Source organism: Grampus griseus (genome assembly GCF_964374135.1).
Source record: "Grampus griseus genome assembly, chromosome: 16".
NCBI lineage: Eukaryota > Metazoa > Chordata > Mammalia > Artiodactyla > Delphinidae > Grampus > Grampus griseus.
In genome coordinates, this window is record NC_139010.1 from 62,147,141 (window position 1) to 62,162,591 (window position 15,451).

General features: G+C 38.9%; 1 protein-coding gene across 1 annotated transcript in view; it reads left to right on the top strand.

Moving 5' to 3' along the window:
* Positions 1 to 207: 207 nt before the first annotated feature.
* Positions 208 to 15,451, top strand: part of CFAP58 (cilia and flagella associated protein 58) — a gene marked incomplete at both ends in the record, with an annotated part of 105,920 nt that continues 90,676 nt past the window's right edge. Inside the window, 8 exons of the mRNA XM_082672965.1 lie at positions 208 to 252; positions 445 to 726; positions 2,775 to 2,923; positions 5,329 to 5,485; positions 6,409 to 6,603; positions 8,654 to 8,791; positions 10,728 to 10,887; positions 14,472 to 14,554. Of these exons, the coding sequence (XP_082529091.1) occupies positions 208 to 252; positions 445 to 726; positions 2,775 to 2,923; positions 5,329 to 5,485; positions 6,409 to 6,603; positions 8,654 to 8,791; positions 10,728 to 10,887; positions 14,472 to 14,554 (1,209 nt within the window). The remainder of the gene's footprint in view (positions 253 to 444; positions 727 to 2,774; positions 2,924 to 5,328; positions 5,486 to 6,408; positions 6,604 to 8,653; positions 8,792 to 10,727; positions 10,888 to 14,471; positions 14,555 to 15,451) is intronic.

Consider the following 15,451-nt stretch of genomic DNA (forward strand, 5'->3'; position numbering starts at 1 on the left):
CGTGGCTTCCATCTGCAGTCCTGGGGGCAGTAAGAAGCAGGCTTGGAATAATCATAATAGCTCTCGAAATTTATTGAGTACCTGCTGTTTGCCGGGCACTTGGCTAAGTGTTTAACATGAATTATCCCATTTAATCTAATCCTTAACACTATGTGGTAGAAAATATTACTGTCCCAGTGCTACGTATACATATATACAGGTATCGGGATGAACAAGGAGCCTTCCCATCATATAGCTTTAAATCGTCTGCTTGTCAGTGGCTTTTATTTTGCTTGTACGAAGGTCTTTTATTCACGAATAATAAGTCAGTCCTGAATAGTGATGGGGTAAATATTTCAATCTTTGCTTGTATGGAGGTCTTTTATTCACGAATAATAAGTCATTCCTGAATAGTGATGGGGTAAATATTTCAATCTTCATTCCCGTCTTTGCCCTTTTGAACAGGAAAAGAGTGAAAAACTAGTGCTGGAGGAAACTGCGTATGAAGAAATAGAAAGGGATTTTCAGGAGGTTCTCAGCGAACTTACAGGAGACAAAAGTTTGGAGAGATTTAGGGTTGAATATGAGAAGCTTCATGCTGTCATGAAAAAGTCTTATGACAATGAAAAGCGTTTGATGGCCAAGTGCAGAGAGCTGAATGCGGAGATCGTGGTTAATTCCGCGAAGGTCGCCACTGCCCTGAAGCTCTCTCAGGATGATCAGATCACCATCACATCCCTGAAGAAGGTCAGTGATCTTCTAGAAATGGAACCAATGGCGAGCTTTCATAAATGCATCCTGTACTTAAAACATCATCCTTTCATTATACTGGCAGCTCTAGGCTGGTAGTAAAAGAGTTATTAAGTAAAAATTTACATGATTTATATATTCATTAAGCCTAGGGAATAATGTTAATTTTCAAAGAACTTAATTATCTTGAGTGAATTTCACAGTGCAGAAAATAAGGTAGAACCTTACTGGCTTGGTTTCTAAGAAATACTGTGTTCACAAAAACAATTGGCCATAAGTAAGTATAGTATTAGGAATATCAGTATGTCTTGTTTGACCCAAGATAAGTAATTAAATATCTTATGATGATAGCTTGTAAAAGATCTTTTCATGTTTCTACGTTTTCCAGTGTTTTAGGAGAGGTTACCTTGAGAATTTCCAGATGGTAGTTTTCATGATCTTTCCTCTTATCGCCCCTTTGCTTCTGCCTTGATCGTCCCATTTCCTCATAATGCGAGAACAGGGATTCAGTCTGGGAGGGATATTGAGGAAGTATGGCTTTTATTTACACTTTATTTTTTCATCCTCAAGTGTGTTGCATTATTTTGAAGGTAAAACACAAATGTTCCTTGTAGATTGCAGGGTGTTAAGAGGTTAAGATATTTTAATTTATAATTGAAACCCTAGTGCTGAGAAATAATTCGCAGTTTTTTTTAGATAATTCCCTTGATATCATGCAATTAAACATACCCCAATTCTAATGAAGTTCCAAGACTAGTGCAAAATGTAACTTACCTGTTTTCTTAGGAACCACTATTTTTAGTGTCTTTTTCTCTCTATTGTTATTTTCTTCTTCTCCTTGCAAAATACCAATATAAGAAGGCTTTAAATCATGTTATGATGAGAAAAGACCCCACTTTTTATTGTAAATTAAAAAACTGGAAATGGAAGTCATGAATAGATTAAAATATAATTGGTGAATTTGCTTTGGACAAGATTTCATATAATCATATTTCATTTAAATATCCTTCATTTGTTTTGCCAAAAATAGTACATATGGTTGCTACAGAAAAACATACCCCTTAAACTGACATTTTGTTTTGAATCACTAAATTATGTGCTGCAGTTACCCAAGAATCATCTCTCTCTCTCTCTAATGTAATAGCATGAATTTATTTAATTAAATAATTTCTTCCACTCATTTTATTCCTTGTCAACATAAAATAATATTTTCACCTTAAGCATATAGATTCTTACCTGTATAAAAGGACTCACATTGCACTTGATGAAAATTTGCAAGAAAATTAAGTGGCAGGGCAAAACTTAAGGCTGTTGCAACATTTACTGTCCTTCGTCCGTGTACTCGAATGGCTGTAATTCACTTTTAAGTATTTCTGTTAATATTCCACTTTGTATTCAGAATAGTTTTGTTTTTCCCCTATAAGCATTTGATGAGAAGGCCTGGGCTTGGGTTTCTGGAAATGGGAATTATCAAGGCTGTTGTGTACAATTAGGTGACAGCCAAGACCTCATTTCTATGGATGGCTCTAAAGTTCACCTTGCCATCCAGGAGCTCACTTGGGGCCTGAGGGCAAAATATATTTTTAATATGGAACCTATCAAGAGCTTCAAATTTAGGACTTGGATCCAAGACCATTCCTTATGTGATAAAGCTTTTTTTTTTTTCCTATAAAATATCTGGACTTGGAAAGCACATAAGCTTTCATTTTCAATTTTGTAAACCTATCTTAACATCTTTACTAGAAATAATACCATTAGTTATAGCAGCCCCTGTAGTATGTAGCAGCCCTGTGGCCACATTTACCTACACAAGAGAAAATATCCTTTGCCAGTATCCCCTTTAAAACTGCTTTTCAGTATTGACTAACTCATGTTGAACAATGCAGTAAATCAATATACATTTAATACATAGTGTATAACATGTAATCTTCTTTCCCCATAAATAGCTTCTATAATGTAGTTGTTTTATTATTCTATTTATTCAATTTAGCTTGCATCTGGAACCTAGTTTGGTTTTTCTCACTGATATCCCATGACCCACCTAGGAAATTGAAAAGGCTTGGAAGATGGTGGACTCAGCCTATGACAAAGAGCAGAAGGCAAAGGAGACGATTCTTGCCCTGAAAGAGGAAATAGTGAACCTAAGCAAACTAGTCGAGCAAGGGTCTGGACTCTCCATGGACCAGGATAGCAAGTAGGTCATAGCCGTCTTGATTCATGTTGAACTTGCTTTTGCAGAGGCCTCCTTCTTCAACAGACAGCCTGGGACTTGCCAGTACCATCTTGAATGTTCTTTGTGAATACAAGACTCTACTTTGTTGGGTTCCCAGAGACAGCTTTCTATCTATTGCCATTTTTTTCTTTTTAATACTCCCTTTCTCCATGCCCAAGAGCTTCTAATTCATGGTTATATCAAACTTCTGGCTCTATAAAATCAGTGCTACAGTTTTAAAATGAGTAAAGATTTTAACTTTGTTTCTCTCAAACTTGTGTGGAATGGCTGACTTTCTACCCAGATTCCCAGCCCCTCCCATACACCCCCTGCCCCATGATTAGCCATATCACTGTCCTTCCTACCACCTCAGATTCTAGGCCAGAAAACAGTTGCTCTTCACACTTGTTACTCCTTCATCCCTTAACGTTTCGTCTTGTTGACTCAGTCTTCTAAACATCACTTCATTCTTCCCCTCCTCCTGTCAGCAGCGGCTCCCCTGTTCTCTGCTGGATTTGGCAGTAGACTCCTAACTGTTCTCCCTGCCTTTGAGGAGACATCTCCCCTCTTTACCATCTTCCATACCAGACTTATTCTTCTAAAACATGTAGCTACATGCTTCCATCTCCAGCATATGCACCTTCGACAGCTACCCGTTTCCTAAGGATAAAGCCCAAAGTCTTGAACGTGTCTTACAGAGCCCTTTGTAGATCTGCCCCAGTCAGCCTTGCTAGACTCACGCCCAGCAGCACCATGCTTGCTCATGCCTCCATGTCTTTGGACATACTGTTTTCTATGCCAGGGATCCTTTTTCTTCCCTCTCCACTCAGTAAACAACTATTCATCCTTCAAGACCTATCTTAAACACCATCTTAACTTTATCACCGTCAGCATCTCTGTTCCAAACTCCTCCCAAGCCTCAGACCCAGTGACCAGGCAGAAGAGTCATTGTGTTCCCTGTTTCCATAGGACCCAACATCTCCCTCAAGTATGGCACTGATCACATGGTACTGAAATTATTTGAGCTTCTCTGCCCATTAAGCTGTAAACTCCTTGAGGGAAGACATCTATCTTTACCTTTCCTCCAGGAATCTAGCACTCTGTAGGGCATGCAAAACCTTGCATAAATTAATGAGCCAGGAATGAGCATACACTTCCTTAGGCATCCTTAACTAAATCTACCTGCTGTCTAGATTTCTTGTACTTTCTAGATACGTTTATCAAATGTTGAATAGGTAAAATAAACAGTAGATGTGGTGTTCATAATAATGGACTCTATTTTCTTATTAAAAGAAGTCATGCACAATCAGAGCAACTATTGAAGAACAACTGTTGAAGAGCATCGTGAGGGAACTGATTTGCTTAGGAGGAGTTTTAATGAAAATCAGAACATGAGGAGGAGAACTGATGAAACAATCCAACTCAAAATTTTATCTTCAGCAGTGCGCTTAGGTGTAGCTGTCTGTCTTTACAGTAACCTTAGAATTTAAGGTCTTGTTTATGGAGAAGAGTTTGCGGTTTTGAAGGTTCTTAATTAAACAATTATATCAAAAGTGTTGGTCGATACATATTATCGAATTACTGTGTTTCCAACAGTCATTTGATGTCTGTCAGCTGCAAGTGTCTCAAATGCAAGTTCTCTGCTTTCTCAGCTCTAAAGTAGCTGCCTTGCTCTAGATGAATTCTGCTGCACAGGTCTTATCAGACAGTTTTTCTACTTCCAGAATGAATACTACAGGGGTGTGGAAAGCAAGGAGTAGAAATCAGCCCCCCCAACTCTTCCACCCTAAATTTCACTCCTCAGAGATAACCAGTTATCAATTTGATGCCTATTTTTCTGGACTTCTATAAAAATGCCTATAGTACACACACACACACACACACACACACACACACACACACACACATACACACACACAGACTGTAATTGCTTAAAAATAAGAAAAGGGGTCATATTATGCATATTATTATTGGAACATCCTCTTTTTCAGTTAAAAACTCAGAAACAGGACTTCCCTGGTGGCGCAGTGGTTGGGAGTCCGCCTGCCGATGCAGGGGACGCAGGTTCGTGCCCCGGTCCGGGAAGATCCCACATGCCGCGGAGCAGCTGGGCCCGTGAGCCATGGCCGCTGAGCCTGCGCGTCCGGAGCCTGTGCTCCGCAACAGGAGAGGCCACAACAGTGAGAGGCCTGCGTACCGCAAAAAAAACAACAAAAAACCCTCAGAAACAGCTCCCACATCAGGGCATAAAGATCTCTCTCTTTCACACCTGAATAGTGTTGATCCTTGACCATAAGTCTTTCCCATGAAAATGAGCTCAGAGGATGATAAGAAGGCTCCCTGAGCAGATGGCCATTTCGTCTGACTCCCATGTTCTTCTATTTTAGTATCCGAGATTTGCTGAAGTTCAAAGAAGAAGTGACAAAGGAGCGAGACCAACTCTTCTCAGAAGTGGTGAAATTACGAGAGGCCTTAGCTCAGACCACTGAACAGCAACAAGAAATGGAGCGGTCCAGGGAAGAGGCCGAGCAGACCATCAGTCAGGTCTGCTCTGACACGGAGAGCAAGACAAGGACCATTACCTTCTAGGAGGAGGTTTTGTCCTTCTCCAGGCTCCCTTCCGGTCTTGTTCCTTTCTCAGATTTATGACCCTCCCTCCCCCCCACCACCCCCTTGCCCCCGGCCCGGTCACCAAATGAAGCATCCATTGTTTTGCTTATTTCTCTGGTTTGTTTTTGCAAGAGCAGTTTTACCTGAGTCATTCTCTGTCTGAGAAGTTACCAAGATAGGGCACTGCTTACATTTCTGGCCCAAGAAGGTGTCCCCTGTGACAGCCAGGGCGCCCTGCATCTGGGGATGGTGAAAGCAGTTCCCCTGGCCTTTCTCCTGTGTAAGGAAGTCATCTAGCTGAATCCTTCTGAATACTTTTCTATAAAGCCAGAAGTCAAATAGATGGTATACAAGCGCAGGCTTGAGGAGAAAAACAGGAGACTCCTTTGATCATGAGATAGGAGAAGGACTTTTCATAGAATTTGGCTGTCATGATAAAACTGTAGTACTTTGTTTAGCAATATCCAGGACTCATGGAAAATACACTTTCCTATTTAGGGTAGCTGGCTACATTTTATTTAGTTTCTGTTGATGGAGAGTTAGATGAATTCTTTCCATGTTTGACTTCCCTAGAATTCTGGGCTTCCAGTATTTAACTGGATTTTATACCTTTCTTTGTGGATTTGTTCCCACCTTCAGGGTGGCTGTTTGGTGCCAAGGCTCTGAAAAATAATACAGAATATTCTTGAAAAGTTTGAACATTGAAGTTCAAAGATGACTCTCCTGCAGGAGAAATACTACTTCAGAGTCATTGCCCTGAAAATATCTGAGAGCGGGAGAAGTTCAGCTGGTTGAGACCCGTCCTGAGGGGCTCATCTCCCGCACCCCAACCCCCATCGTCCTTTCCGTGCCTGTAGTTCCAACAAGAAATCCAGCAACATCAGAACGAAGCTTTGCGGGAGACTCGGAAGAAGGAAAAACTAGAGAAAGAGCTCAAGCAGATTCAGACGGACATGGACACCAGGCAGACAGAAATCAAGGCCCTGCAGCAGTACGTGCAGAAGAGCAAGGAGGAGCTTCAGAAGCTGGAGCAGCAGCTGAAGGAACAGAAGGTAGGCTGGGCAGGGCTGCACCACGGGGCCTGGCCAGACAAGAACGGGGATTTTTGAATTTTCTTTGGAAAGCAGCAAACTCCCTTCACTGCAGATGTTGGTGGATGTTGGTAACACAGCACGTAGCACTGTACTGTGTTTGGTCTTTGAATGGCTCTTATAGGTAGATATGCTCTACCTATACTCTACCCCCAGCCCCCTCCTGCCATGCTCCAACAGGTTAATCTCTTTTTATCCTTTTATTGATGTGTAACATACACATAGAAAAGTGTATAAGTCACAAGTATACAGCTTGATGAAATTTTCTCCCCTTGAACACGTCTTGGTTACCTGCGCCCAGCCTGAGAAATAGCACCCCGGGAGACTCCTTGTGCCCCTTCCCAGTCACTCTCTCCCCAGAGGTCAGCGCTCTTCTGAATTCTAAGCAGAGGTTAGTTTTGCCTGCTTTTGTACTTTACAGAAATTAAATTATATAGGATGTACTCTTTTGTGTCTAATATCTTTCTCCTCATATCCTGTTTTTGAGATTCCCTTATGTTGTTGCCACATAGTTATAGAACCACAGTATCCAATATGGTAGCCACTAGCCACATACAGCTATTTACATTTAAATTATTTGAAATTAAATAAAATTAAAAATTCAGTCCCTCAATTGCACCAGCACCATTTCAAGTGCTCCACAGCTACATGGGGCTAATAGATACCGTATTGGACAGTGCACATAGAGAACATTTAGTTCATTGCAGGAAGTTCTATTGGACAGAGCTCAGAAGACCATTCACTCTCATTGCTCTAAGCATTCCAGCCTGTGAATATAGCGTGATTTATATTTAACAGGTTTAATTTTCAAGTTTGGGAAACCACACACTGTCTTTATGCGTTTTAAATATTTAAAAAACATTTCCTCTGTAATAACAGTTTAAGGTAACACAAATGCTAGTCTGTCTTTTCTAATTTCTTAAAGAAGAACCATTTCATCTAATTGAAAAAAGTCATTTCTTGAAAACATGTTCTCTTAGGAAGTTTCCAAAGTATTTTTAAGCCATACATCATTTTTCTACTTAAAAAATTAGATAGTAGAACACATTTGTCAATTGCTTTATTAATTTTATATAAAGCCAGAAATCAAATAGATAATATGCAGTGTGCAACATCCATGAAAAAAACACGTGGCTTTCTTTGAGCCTGAAATTTGAGAGGTTTTTGGTTATCACGTTAAAACTATAGTACTTTGTTTAGCAACATCCAGGACCCATGGAAAATTTTATTTAGTCCCTATTGATGGGAAGTTGGATAGATTCTTTCTGTGTTTAACTTTTGCTTGAGTGGAAGTTATATATTGGAGTAAGTGTCTTCTAAGCCATCTTCTCTCTTTTTTTTGATATCCCTCCATCTCCCTAATATTTTCCCAATAGAAATGACTTCCCAAAATATAATCCTCTGTTTTTATAAAACCTTGTCTTCTCTGAATAGTCAAGTTGGGAAGGGGAAAATCCAACTGACACTGAAGTCAGGGAGGTAGAAATCATTCCACTACTACTCCACAGTTTTGACTTAAGTTGGATGAAGGGGAATTGTTTTGTGTTGGTGTTAGTGAATGGTTCTGTTCATGAAAATGTTGTAGGCATGCTAATGAAGGATTTGCTTCTGAAGATATAGCTTCTGAGCCCCACAGCCGATAAAGCTCGTTTGGATCTCTAGCTCATTTGCAATGATTATAGCAATTGTTGTGTACGCTAAGCCTGCCAAATGGCAAACAGGCATTAAAATATTTATCCACCACCTGTGAACAAGACTTCCCAAGGTGCCCAGAAAAAAAAATATGTTCTCTGTGTTATTCATTAGAAGGCATCATTTCCCCCAGCCATTTAACATTCATCATATTTGAGTGCCTTCATGCTTTCACTGGGGAGAAAGAACAATTTCTGCGAAGACAAAAAAAGTGTGGTTGCCGTGCTTGTCCCAGGAGGTCTGCATGGCCTCCTGCGTGGATGTGCAGCTACTGTAATCAGATTCAAAAGCATTAACCAGCTCGTTCTGCATCTTTCAGATACTGAATGAGAGAGCTGCAAAGGAGCTGGAGCAGTTTCAGATGAGAAATGCTAAACTTCAGCAAGAAAACGAACAGCATAGTTTGATCTGTGAGCAGCTATCCCAGGAAAACCAGCAGAAGGCGTTGGAGCTCAAAGTAAACACCAAGTGACATATCTGTTCCCTAGCATGTCCTCCTTCATTCCCTATTAATATGAATTGGCTGATGCTGTTCTAGCCTTTGGTTGGATAACGTGGATTAGCCTTGGTCCTTCAGAGGCAGGTGTAAACCTACAGTGATTGCTTTATGCCCGGAAGCAGTTTGATAACTTCCATTCTTATAACATTGCTAAGCTGATTATTAATCATATGACTATGCAAATACTTTCCAAAGTGAGCTCAGATGTTCACCTCTGTAATTTAGCCTTGCAAGTAACCAGTTGCCCAGAGCTAGAAACCATTTACACATGTGAGTGGCAAAGAAGTGAGATTGTATTTCACTACTTGTATGGAGTGAGAGGGGTGGGGGACGGACTGGTACTATTTGATATCTACGCTTAGGACTGCAGAATCATGATTTTCACTTCTGTCCAATGTAAATTTCAAGATAGGTCTCCTATTCTCCCTGCCCTGATTAAAGAGTGCTTGCAAATTAAGTTTGGATAACCGTTTTATACTTGGATACATATTGTCTGCCTACATGCTTAGCAGCGCGGCTTTATGTTTATCACCAATTCTGAAAAATCCATAAGCCCTACTCTAGTCATGTTAGAATACTGGGCATAAAATGAGTGACTAATCAGGAAAATACATTGATTCGAGTAGTAAATCTTAACAGTTTTTGCATCACAGCACCTTTTGAGAATCTGATGAAAGCGTGTGTGTGCGTGCACATACACACGCACGCACACTTATTTGCACATCTTGTGTCTTGTTTTGCGTGCAGTCTTAGAGGTTTACAGGATTTTTCTGAAGTCTTACCATGGGGTCTGGATTAATAACTACTGAATTAGAACATCTTATTGTTTTAATTGAAAGGGGCCTTAGATGAACTAATTTGGACCTGGTAGGATCTGAGGCTGAGGAACATTTAAGCAGTCCAGAAATGTTTGACTCAAAACCGTTATTTATGAGAATGCTCCAAGTTAAAGCAGAAATGAAACGACTACTGAAGGCAAAATAATGTATTAGCCCCTAAGGTGAAATTAAAGGAAAAATACTTATGCCAATAATTCTCTCCTTTGATGACATGCATGGGGCACCTTGAAAGATGGAATATTTTTGTTATCAGATCCTAAACCTATGGGATTCTGCTTCTAGCAGTGATCTGAGGATAACGTGCCCAGCTAAGTGAAGCCTCTTCATTGTCAAGAACTAGGAATAATTGCTACTCTTTATTTGCAGTAGGATCACTAGTTGCTTTCCCAGTCATTTCTAAGAATGGCACATTTTTTAAAAAATGAATTTAAAAAAAATTCATAAAACTTGAAATCCATAGACAAAAATCTGGTGCTTTACTTTGCTGGCATTGCTGTTTTGATACCTTTTGACATCGTGTAGACTTGCTTATTAATGCTACCCTGTCCACCTGTCCATATATACAGTCATTGACTAACATACTCTGAGGAAGGAGGGCCCCTTTTCTAACGTTATGTAATTGCACTACAGTGGACATGTGGATCCGAAAGACTCAATATTTTATAGCATGTTAATAACCTCTAAGAGAGATCACTTTGTGAGTCTATGAAAGTTGCTAATCACTACAGCATTTGTACACAAATTTCACACATTTATGATACAACTCAGCGTTCTTATCTTGTTTGATTCAACAATTCCATGGTATCTTGAGGTATCAGGTTTAATCAGTCTTTTCATTGTTTTTAGCTCATATAGCCATATATTTTATTATGGCTTATATAGACTTTTTCAGTTTCTCTCAAAAACCAAACTGTGTGTTTTGATTTAATCCCACAGAACAGCTTTACACTGACATAGGAACAGTGTCCTTTTATTGGTTGTGAGTTTACCATCATCCAGTCACCGGCTCTTTATTGACTGAGTGTCCCTGGTTAATCCTCTCTCAATAATCATAGGCCAAAGAGGAAGAAGTCCATCAGTTGCGCCTTGAGATTGGGAAGCTCAACAAAATCAGAGAACAAATCCATAAGAAATTGCACCAGATTGAAAGTCAAAAGGGAGAAGTGGAACAGCACAAGGAAACCCTGAAAAATCAGATCTTGGGATTAGAGAGAGGTAAGCCAAGAATCATTTTGTGCTTTGTTTTATTAGTTTATGAGCGTTTCATTGGTAACCAATGTCATCTGGCAACTCCATGCATGCAAACACAAACCATGCCAAATGAATTCAGTAAAATAACATTCAAAACGGTAAGTAGATAATATGGAGGAGACATGGTTTTGAATACCTTGAACTTTCTTACCTTAAAAAACTCTTCAACAGGTTATACTGAGCCCAAAGTATTTTTCAGTATTTGTCAATGGAGTAAATAGCATCTATAATCTTAGGTCTGGGTTCTACATGTCTTTTCCTTCAGTCTTCTTTTTTCACCGAAGATGCGGGATAAATTCAAATGAATATTCCACATGAGCAGTATTTGAGACAATAGTATACCCAGAATCAGTGAGACAAAAATTAATGGCTTCTAACTCCTTTCCTCTGTTAGTACTTTACCATATGGGAAACACTTGTTTTAGCCAACTATCACATTGACCTGTGAAGGGAAAATTTAAGTGCCACAGGAGGCTGTGTAGTACAGAAACATCATTAAGGATACAAACTCTCGAGTCAAATCTACCTGGGTTCAGATCCCACCTCTATCACATTTAGCTGTTGGGGATGAAATGGCTAACATATAGAAAGCTCTTGGGACAGTGCCTAGCACACAGTAAGTGCTTACTAAATGTCATCTATTGGGACTTTCCTGGCGGTCCAGTGGTTAAGACTCTGTGCATCCACTGCAGGGGGTGTGGGTTTGATCCCTGGTCGGGGATGCATGCCGTGCAGTGCGACCAAAAAAAAAAAAAAAGTCATCTATTGTTATCCAGATATATTACCACTTATAAAAGTAGTAAGAGAATACTATCTCATTCTGAAAAAGAATATAATTAAAAATAGGATATGTTAGTTAAATATGGTATGGTAGAAACAGCTCAGAGACTTGGAGACAGAGGATCAGGGTTTGAATTCTGACTGCACCAGAAAATGTGGGGTAGGAACACCTCATTGACCTCAGCTGTAAATTACTGACTGAGATAACATACATAGAAGCATAAAAATGTACAGTGCCTCGCTAAAAGTTAAGTAAAATCTAAATGTCCAGATAAGATTATTAGAAATATTTGTCACGTCTTTGAGAAGTGCAGATATTTTTCCTCCTAAGACATCGGAAATAATCTTTTACTGAGGCACAGTTGCAGCTGATATTGATAATTTCTCCATTTATTTATTCATTCAATAAATTGAGTACACACTATGTGCAGGCATTATGCTAGGCATTGGGTGCATGGAGGTTCCTGCCCTCAGGATGCTTACAGTCTAGCATGAGTTTACAATCTAATGTCTTCAATGACAGATATGAAAAAAAAAATAGAACTAGTAGAGCATGTTTTGTAACTGGCTTAGTGAATTTCAGAAAACACTCCATATTAAAATTTCTGTATTTTTGCTGGTGATAGTTCTAAGCTTTGAAAAAAAATTTTATCCATTAAGTATTGAACCCAATCCTTCATCCCTAAATCATGTTTACAGAAGTCATCGTGCTTTCTCTTCTGGTTATTTTACAGATATCGTTAACATCATTATTTCTTCTTACGGAGCACTTCCTTTTGTTGTGCCCTATCAAAGAGTGACATAATAGTTAGGAGCATGATTTCCTACCACATATGTTATGATTTCCTACCACAAAATCCAAGAAATGAACTGAAAAATTGCCAGAACTAACAAGAGTTCAACAGGGTGCAGGTTATAAAATAAATATATGGATATCAATAGCTTTCTTTCCTACAAAGAACCAGTTACAATATATGATGGAAAACCCCCCTTTCACAATAGCAACTAAAGTAATAAAATATCTATGAATAAAGTTACCAAGATATCTGTAAGACATATATATATAAAACACTACAGAATTCTTTTGAGGGATATAAAAGAAGACTTGAAAAATGGACAGATACACCAAGTTTCTGGATGAGAAAACTCGATATGATAAAGATATAAATCTGTCCAAATTAATCTACATGTTTAATATTTCCAAAAAAAATTTCAGTGAGTTATGTTGCTTGGGACTTGAAAACTGATTCTAAGTTTCCTCCAGAAGCATAAACTTGTGACAATAGCTATAAAATTCTGGAAAAGAAGAGTGAGAAGGGAACATTTGCCTTACCAGGTGTTTAAATGTATTATAACACTTCAGTAATCAAATAGTTTAGTGAAAATGCCTGAATAAACAGATCAATGGAGATCAGAAAGGCCACAAAAAGACCCACGGTTATCATCTAAGATAAAGGTGTCATTTCATACCAGTGTGCAGTATGGATTATTAAGAAAATGGTAGTATGACAATAAACTACTTTTTGGGAAAAAAGTTAAGGTCAAATGTAGGAACAATAAAGCCAAAATGCAGAGATTTAATGAAATTAAAAGTAATTTTTTTTTTTTAGCAGCAAAAGACTATATGTGAAGGCAAATTGTCTAAAATATTGCCAAAGAGTTAGTATCCTTATTATATATAAGGAGCTCTTACAAATTCATAAAAAGGTAAACAATTCATGAGAAAAATGAGCAAAGAGCCAGTGTGGGCAATTTGAAAAACAGAAAAACAAATAAATGATTATTAAACAGGAAAAGTAGTCTACTTCACTACTAATCAAAGAAATGTAAATTAAATATGGACATACTGGTTTAGAAAAATCTATCAGGTTGTCAAAGATCAAAGAGAGTGATAATAACAGTGGTGGTTTGGGTGTGGATTTAAACTGCTATTAATTTTTGGAGAGAATTCGGCAGTAGGGGAGAAATGTTTTTAAAAAGAAAATCACTTTTGATCCAGGACTTCCTCTCCTAGAGGAACAACTGAACAGGAACTTCCATAGGATTATTGCTTATAATTGCAAAAAAATTAAAAAAGAAGAAGCAACTTAAATGTTACGATGGGGATTGGCTAAATAAATTATACATTTTTATACAGTGAAATATGAAGTCATTAGAAATTCTGATATACATTTATAATATAGAGAGGTATTCATTTTATGTTTGTTAATTATAAAACAAGTTACAAAACTATGTGTGGTGTGATTCCCTCTTGGTGTATGTGGTGTATAAATATTCATATTTATATACACATGTATATTTGCATAGGAAAAAGTCAGAAACGAGACACATCAAAATCCTAAGTAGATTCTGATTTAGAAAATTTTCCCTTCTGTTTATTTTTATTTCCAATTTCTTCCTGTATTTCTAATTACTTGTATAATAAAAAAGATTTAAAAAGCAAGGACTTTTTGAAGTCAGAGAGACCAAACTCCCAATCTCAGCCCTGCCACCTCTTGGCTGTGCACCCTTGGCATATAGGCCTTTAAGCCTCAGGGACAGGAAGACCTACCTCACTGAGTTATAATGAAGATCACGGAACACTCAACGAAAAGTAGTTTTATAGCTACAGAGGCACGAACCCGTGTCCCCTGCATCGGCAGGCAGACCCTCAGCCACTGCGCCACCAGGGAAGCCCCTATAAAGCAGTTTTATGTCACTTTGGCTTTGGCAGATTCTTTCTTAGGTTTTCTTTATATTTATTATTGTTTTTCTCCCTGGTGATGTAGAGGTGGAGGCTTCCAAGAAACAAGCAGAACTTGATAAGAAAGCAGTGGATGAGCTTCTGAGAGAAAGGGACCTATTGAATAAGGTGAGTTTGTTACACTAACACTGGTAAATAAATGTCTTTCTTTAGTGCTATAATATCTGCCTATAACTGGTTGCAGGGGAGAGAAAACTCTGAGGCAAACGAAAGTAGATTAGAATTAATAATAGTGCTCAATTTTCCTCTAAGCAGCTATCCACATTCCACCATTCACTGGCTGTGAATTGAAACCGCATTATCACCTATGAGCACAAAGGGACTTCGGAGAATTATCATATAAACCAGCAGGGGATTTCAGGGTGTCTTGTGGTTTCTGTTTTTATTGCTGGTGTGTTATTTGGCATCTTAGCAGTTGATCAGAATTTCTGATTTTAATAAATTTATTTATTGCTTGATTTTTGGCTGCGTTGGGTTTTCGTTGCTGCACGCGGGCTTTTCTCTAGTTGCGGCGAGTGGGGGGCTGCTCTTGGTTGCGGTGCGCGGGCTTCTCATTGCGGTGGCTTCTCTTGTTGCGGAGCACAGGCTCTAGGCACACGGGCTTCAGTAGTTGTGGCACGTAGGCTCAGTAGTCGTGGCTCGCAGGCTCTAGAGTACAGGCTCAGTAGTTGTGGCGCACGGGCTTAGTTGCTCCGCGGCATGTGGGATTTTCCTGGACCAGGGCTCGAACTTGTGTCCCCTGCATTGGCAGGCGGATTCTTAACCACTGCATCACCAGGGAAGTCCAAAATTTCTGATTTTAATATCTATAATCTGCAACTTGTGCTAATCCAGAAAATACAAGTGAGTGCTAATAAAATTTAACTTCTCGGTGTTTGAAGGATGGCTGGTTGGCCATATAAAGAGTCTCTAACCTTTCCACCATCTTTTCAGGAGTGTTGTAGGTTTTCGTTTCTGTCTTTGGCCCTTATTTCTCCTAGTCTTTGAGCTCAACATGGTCCAAAG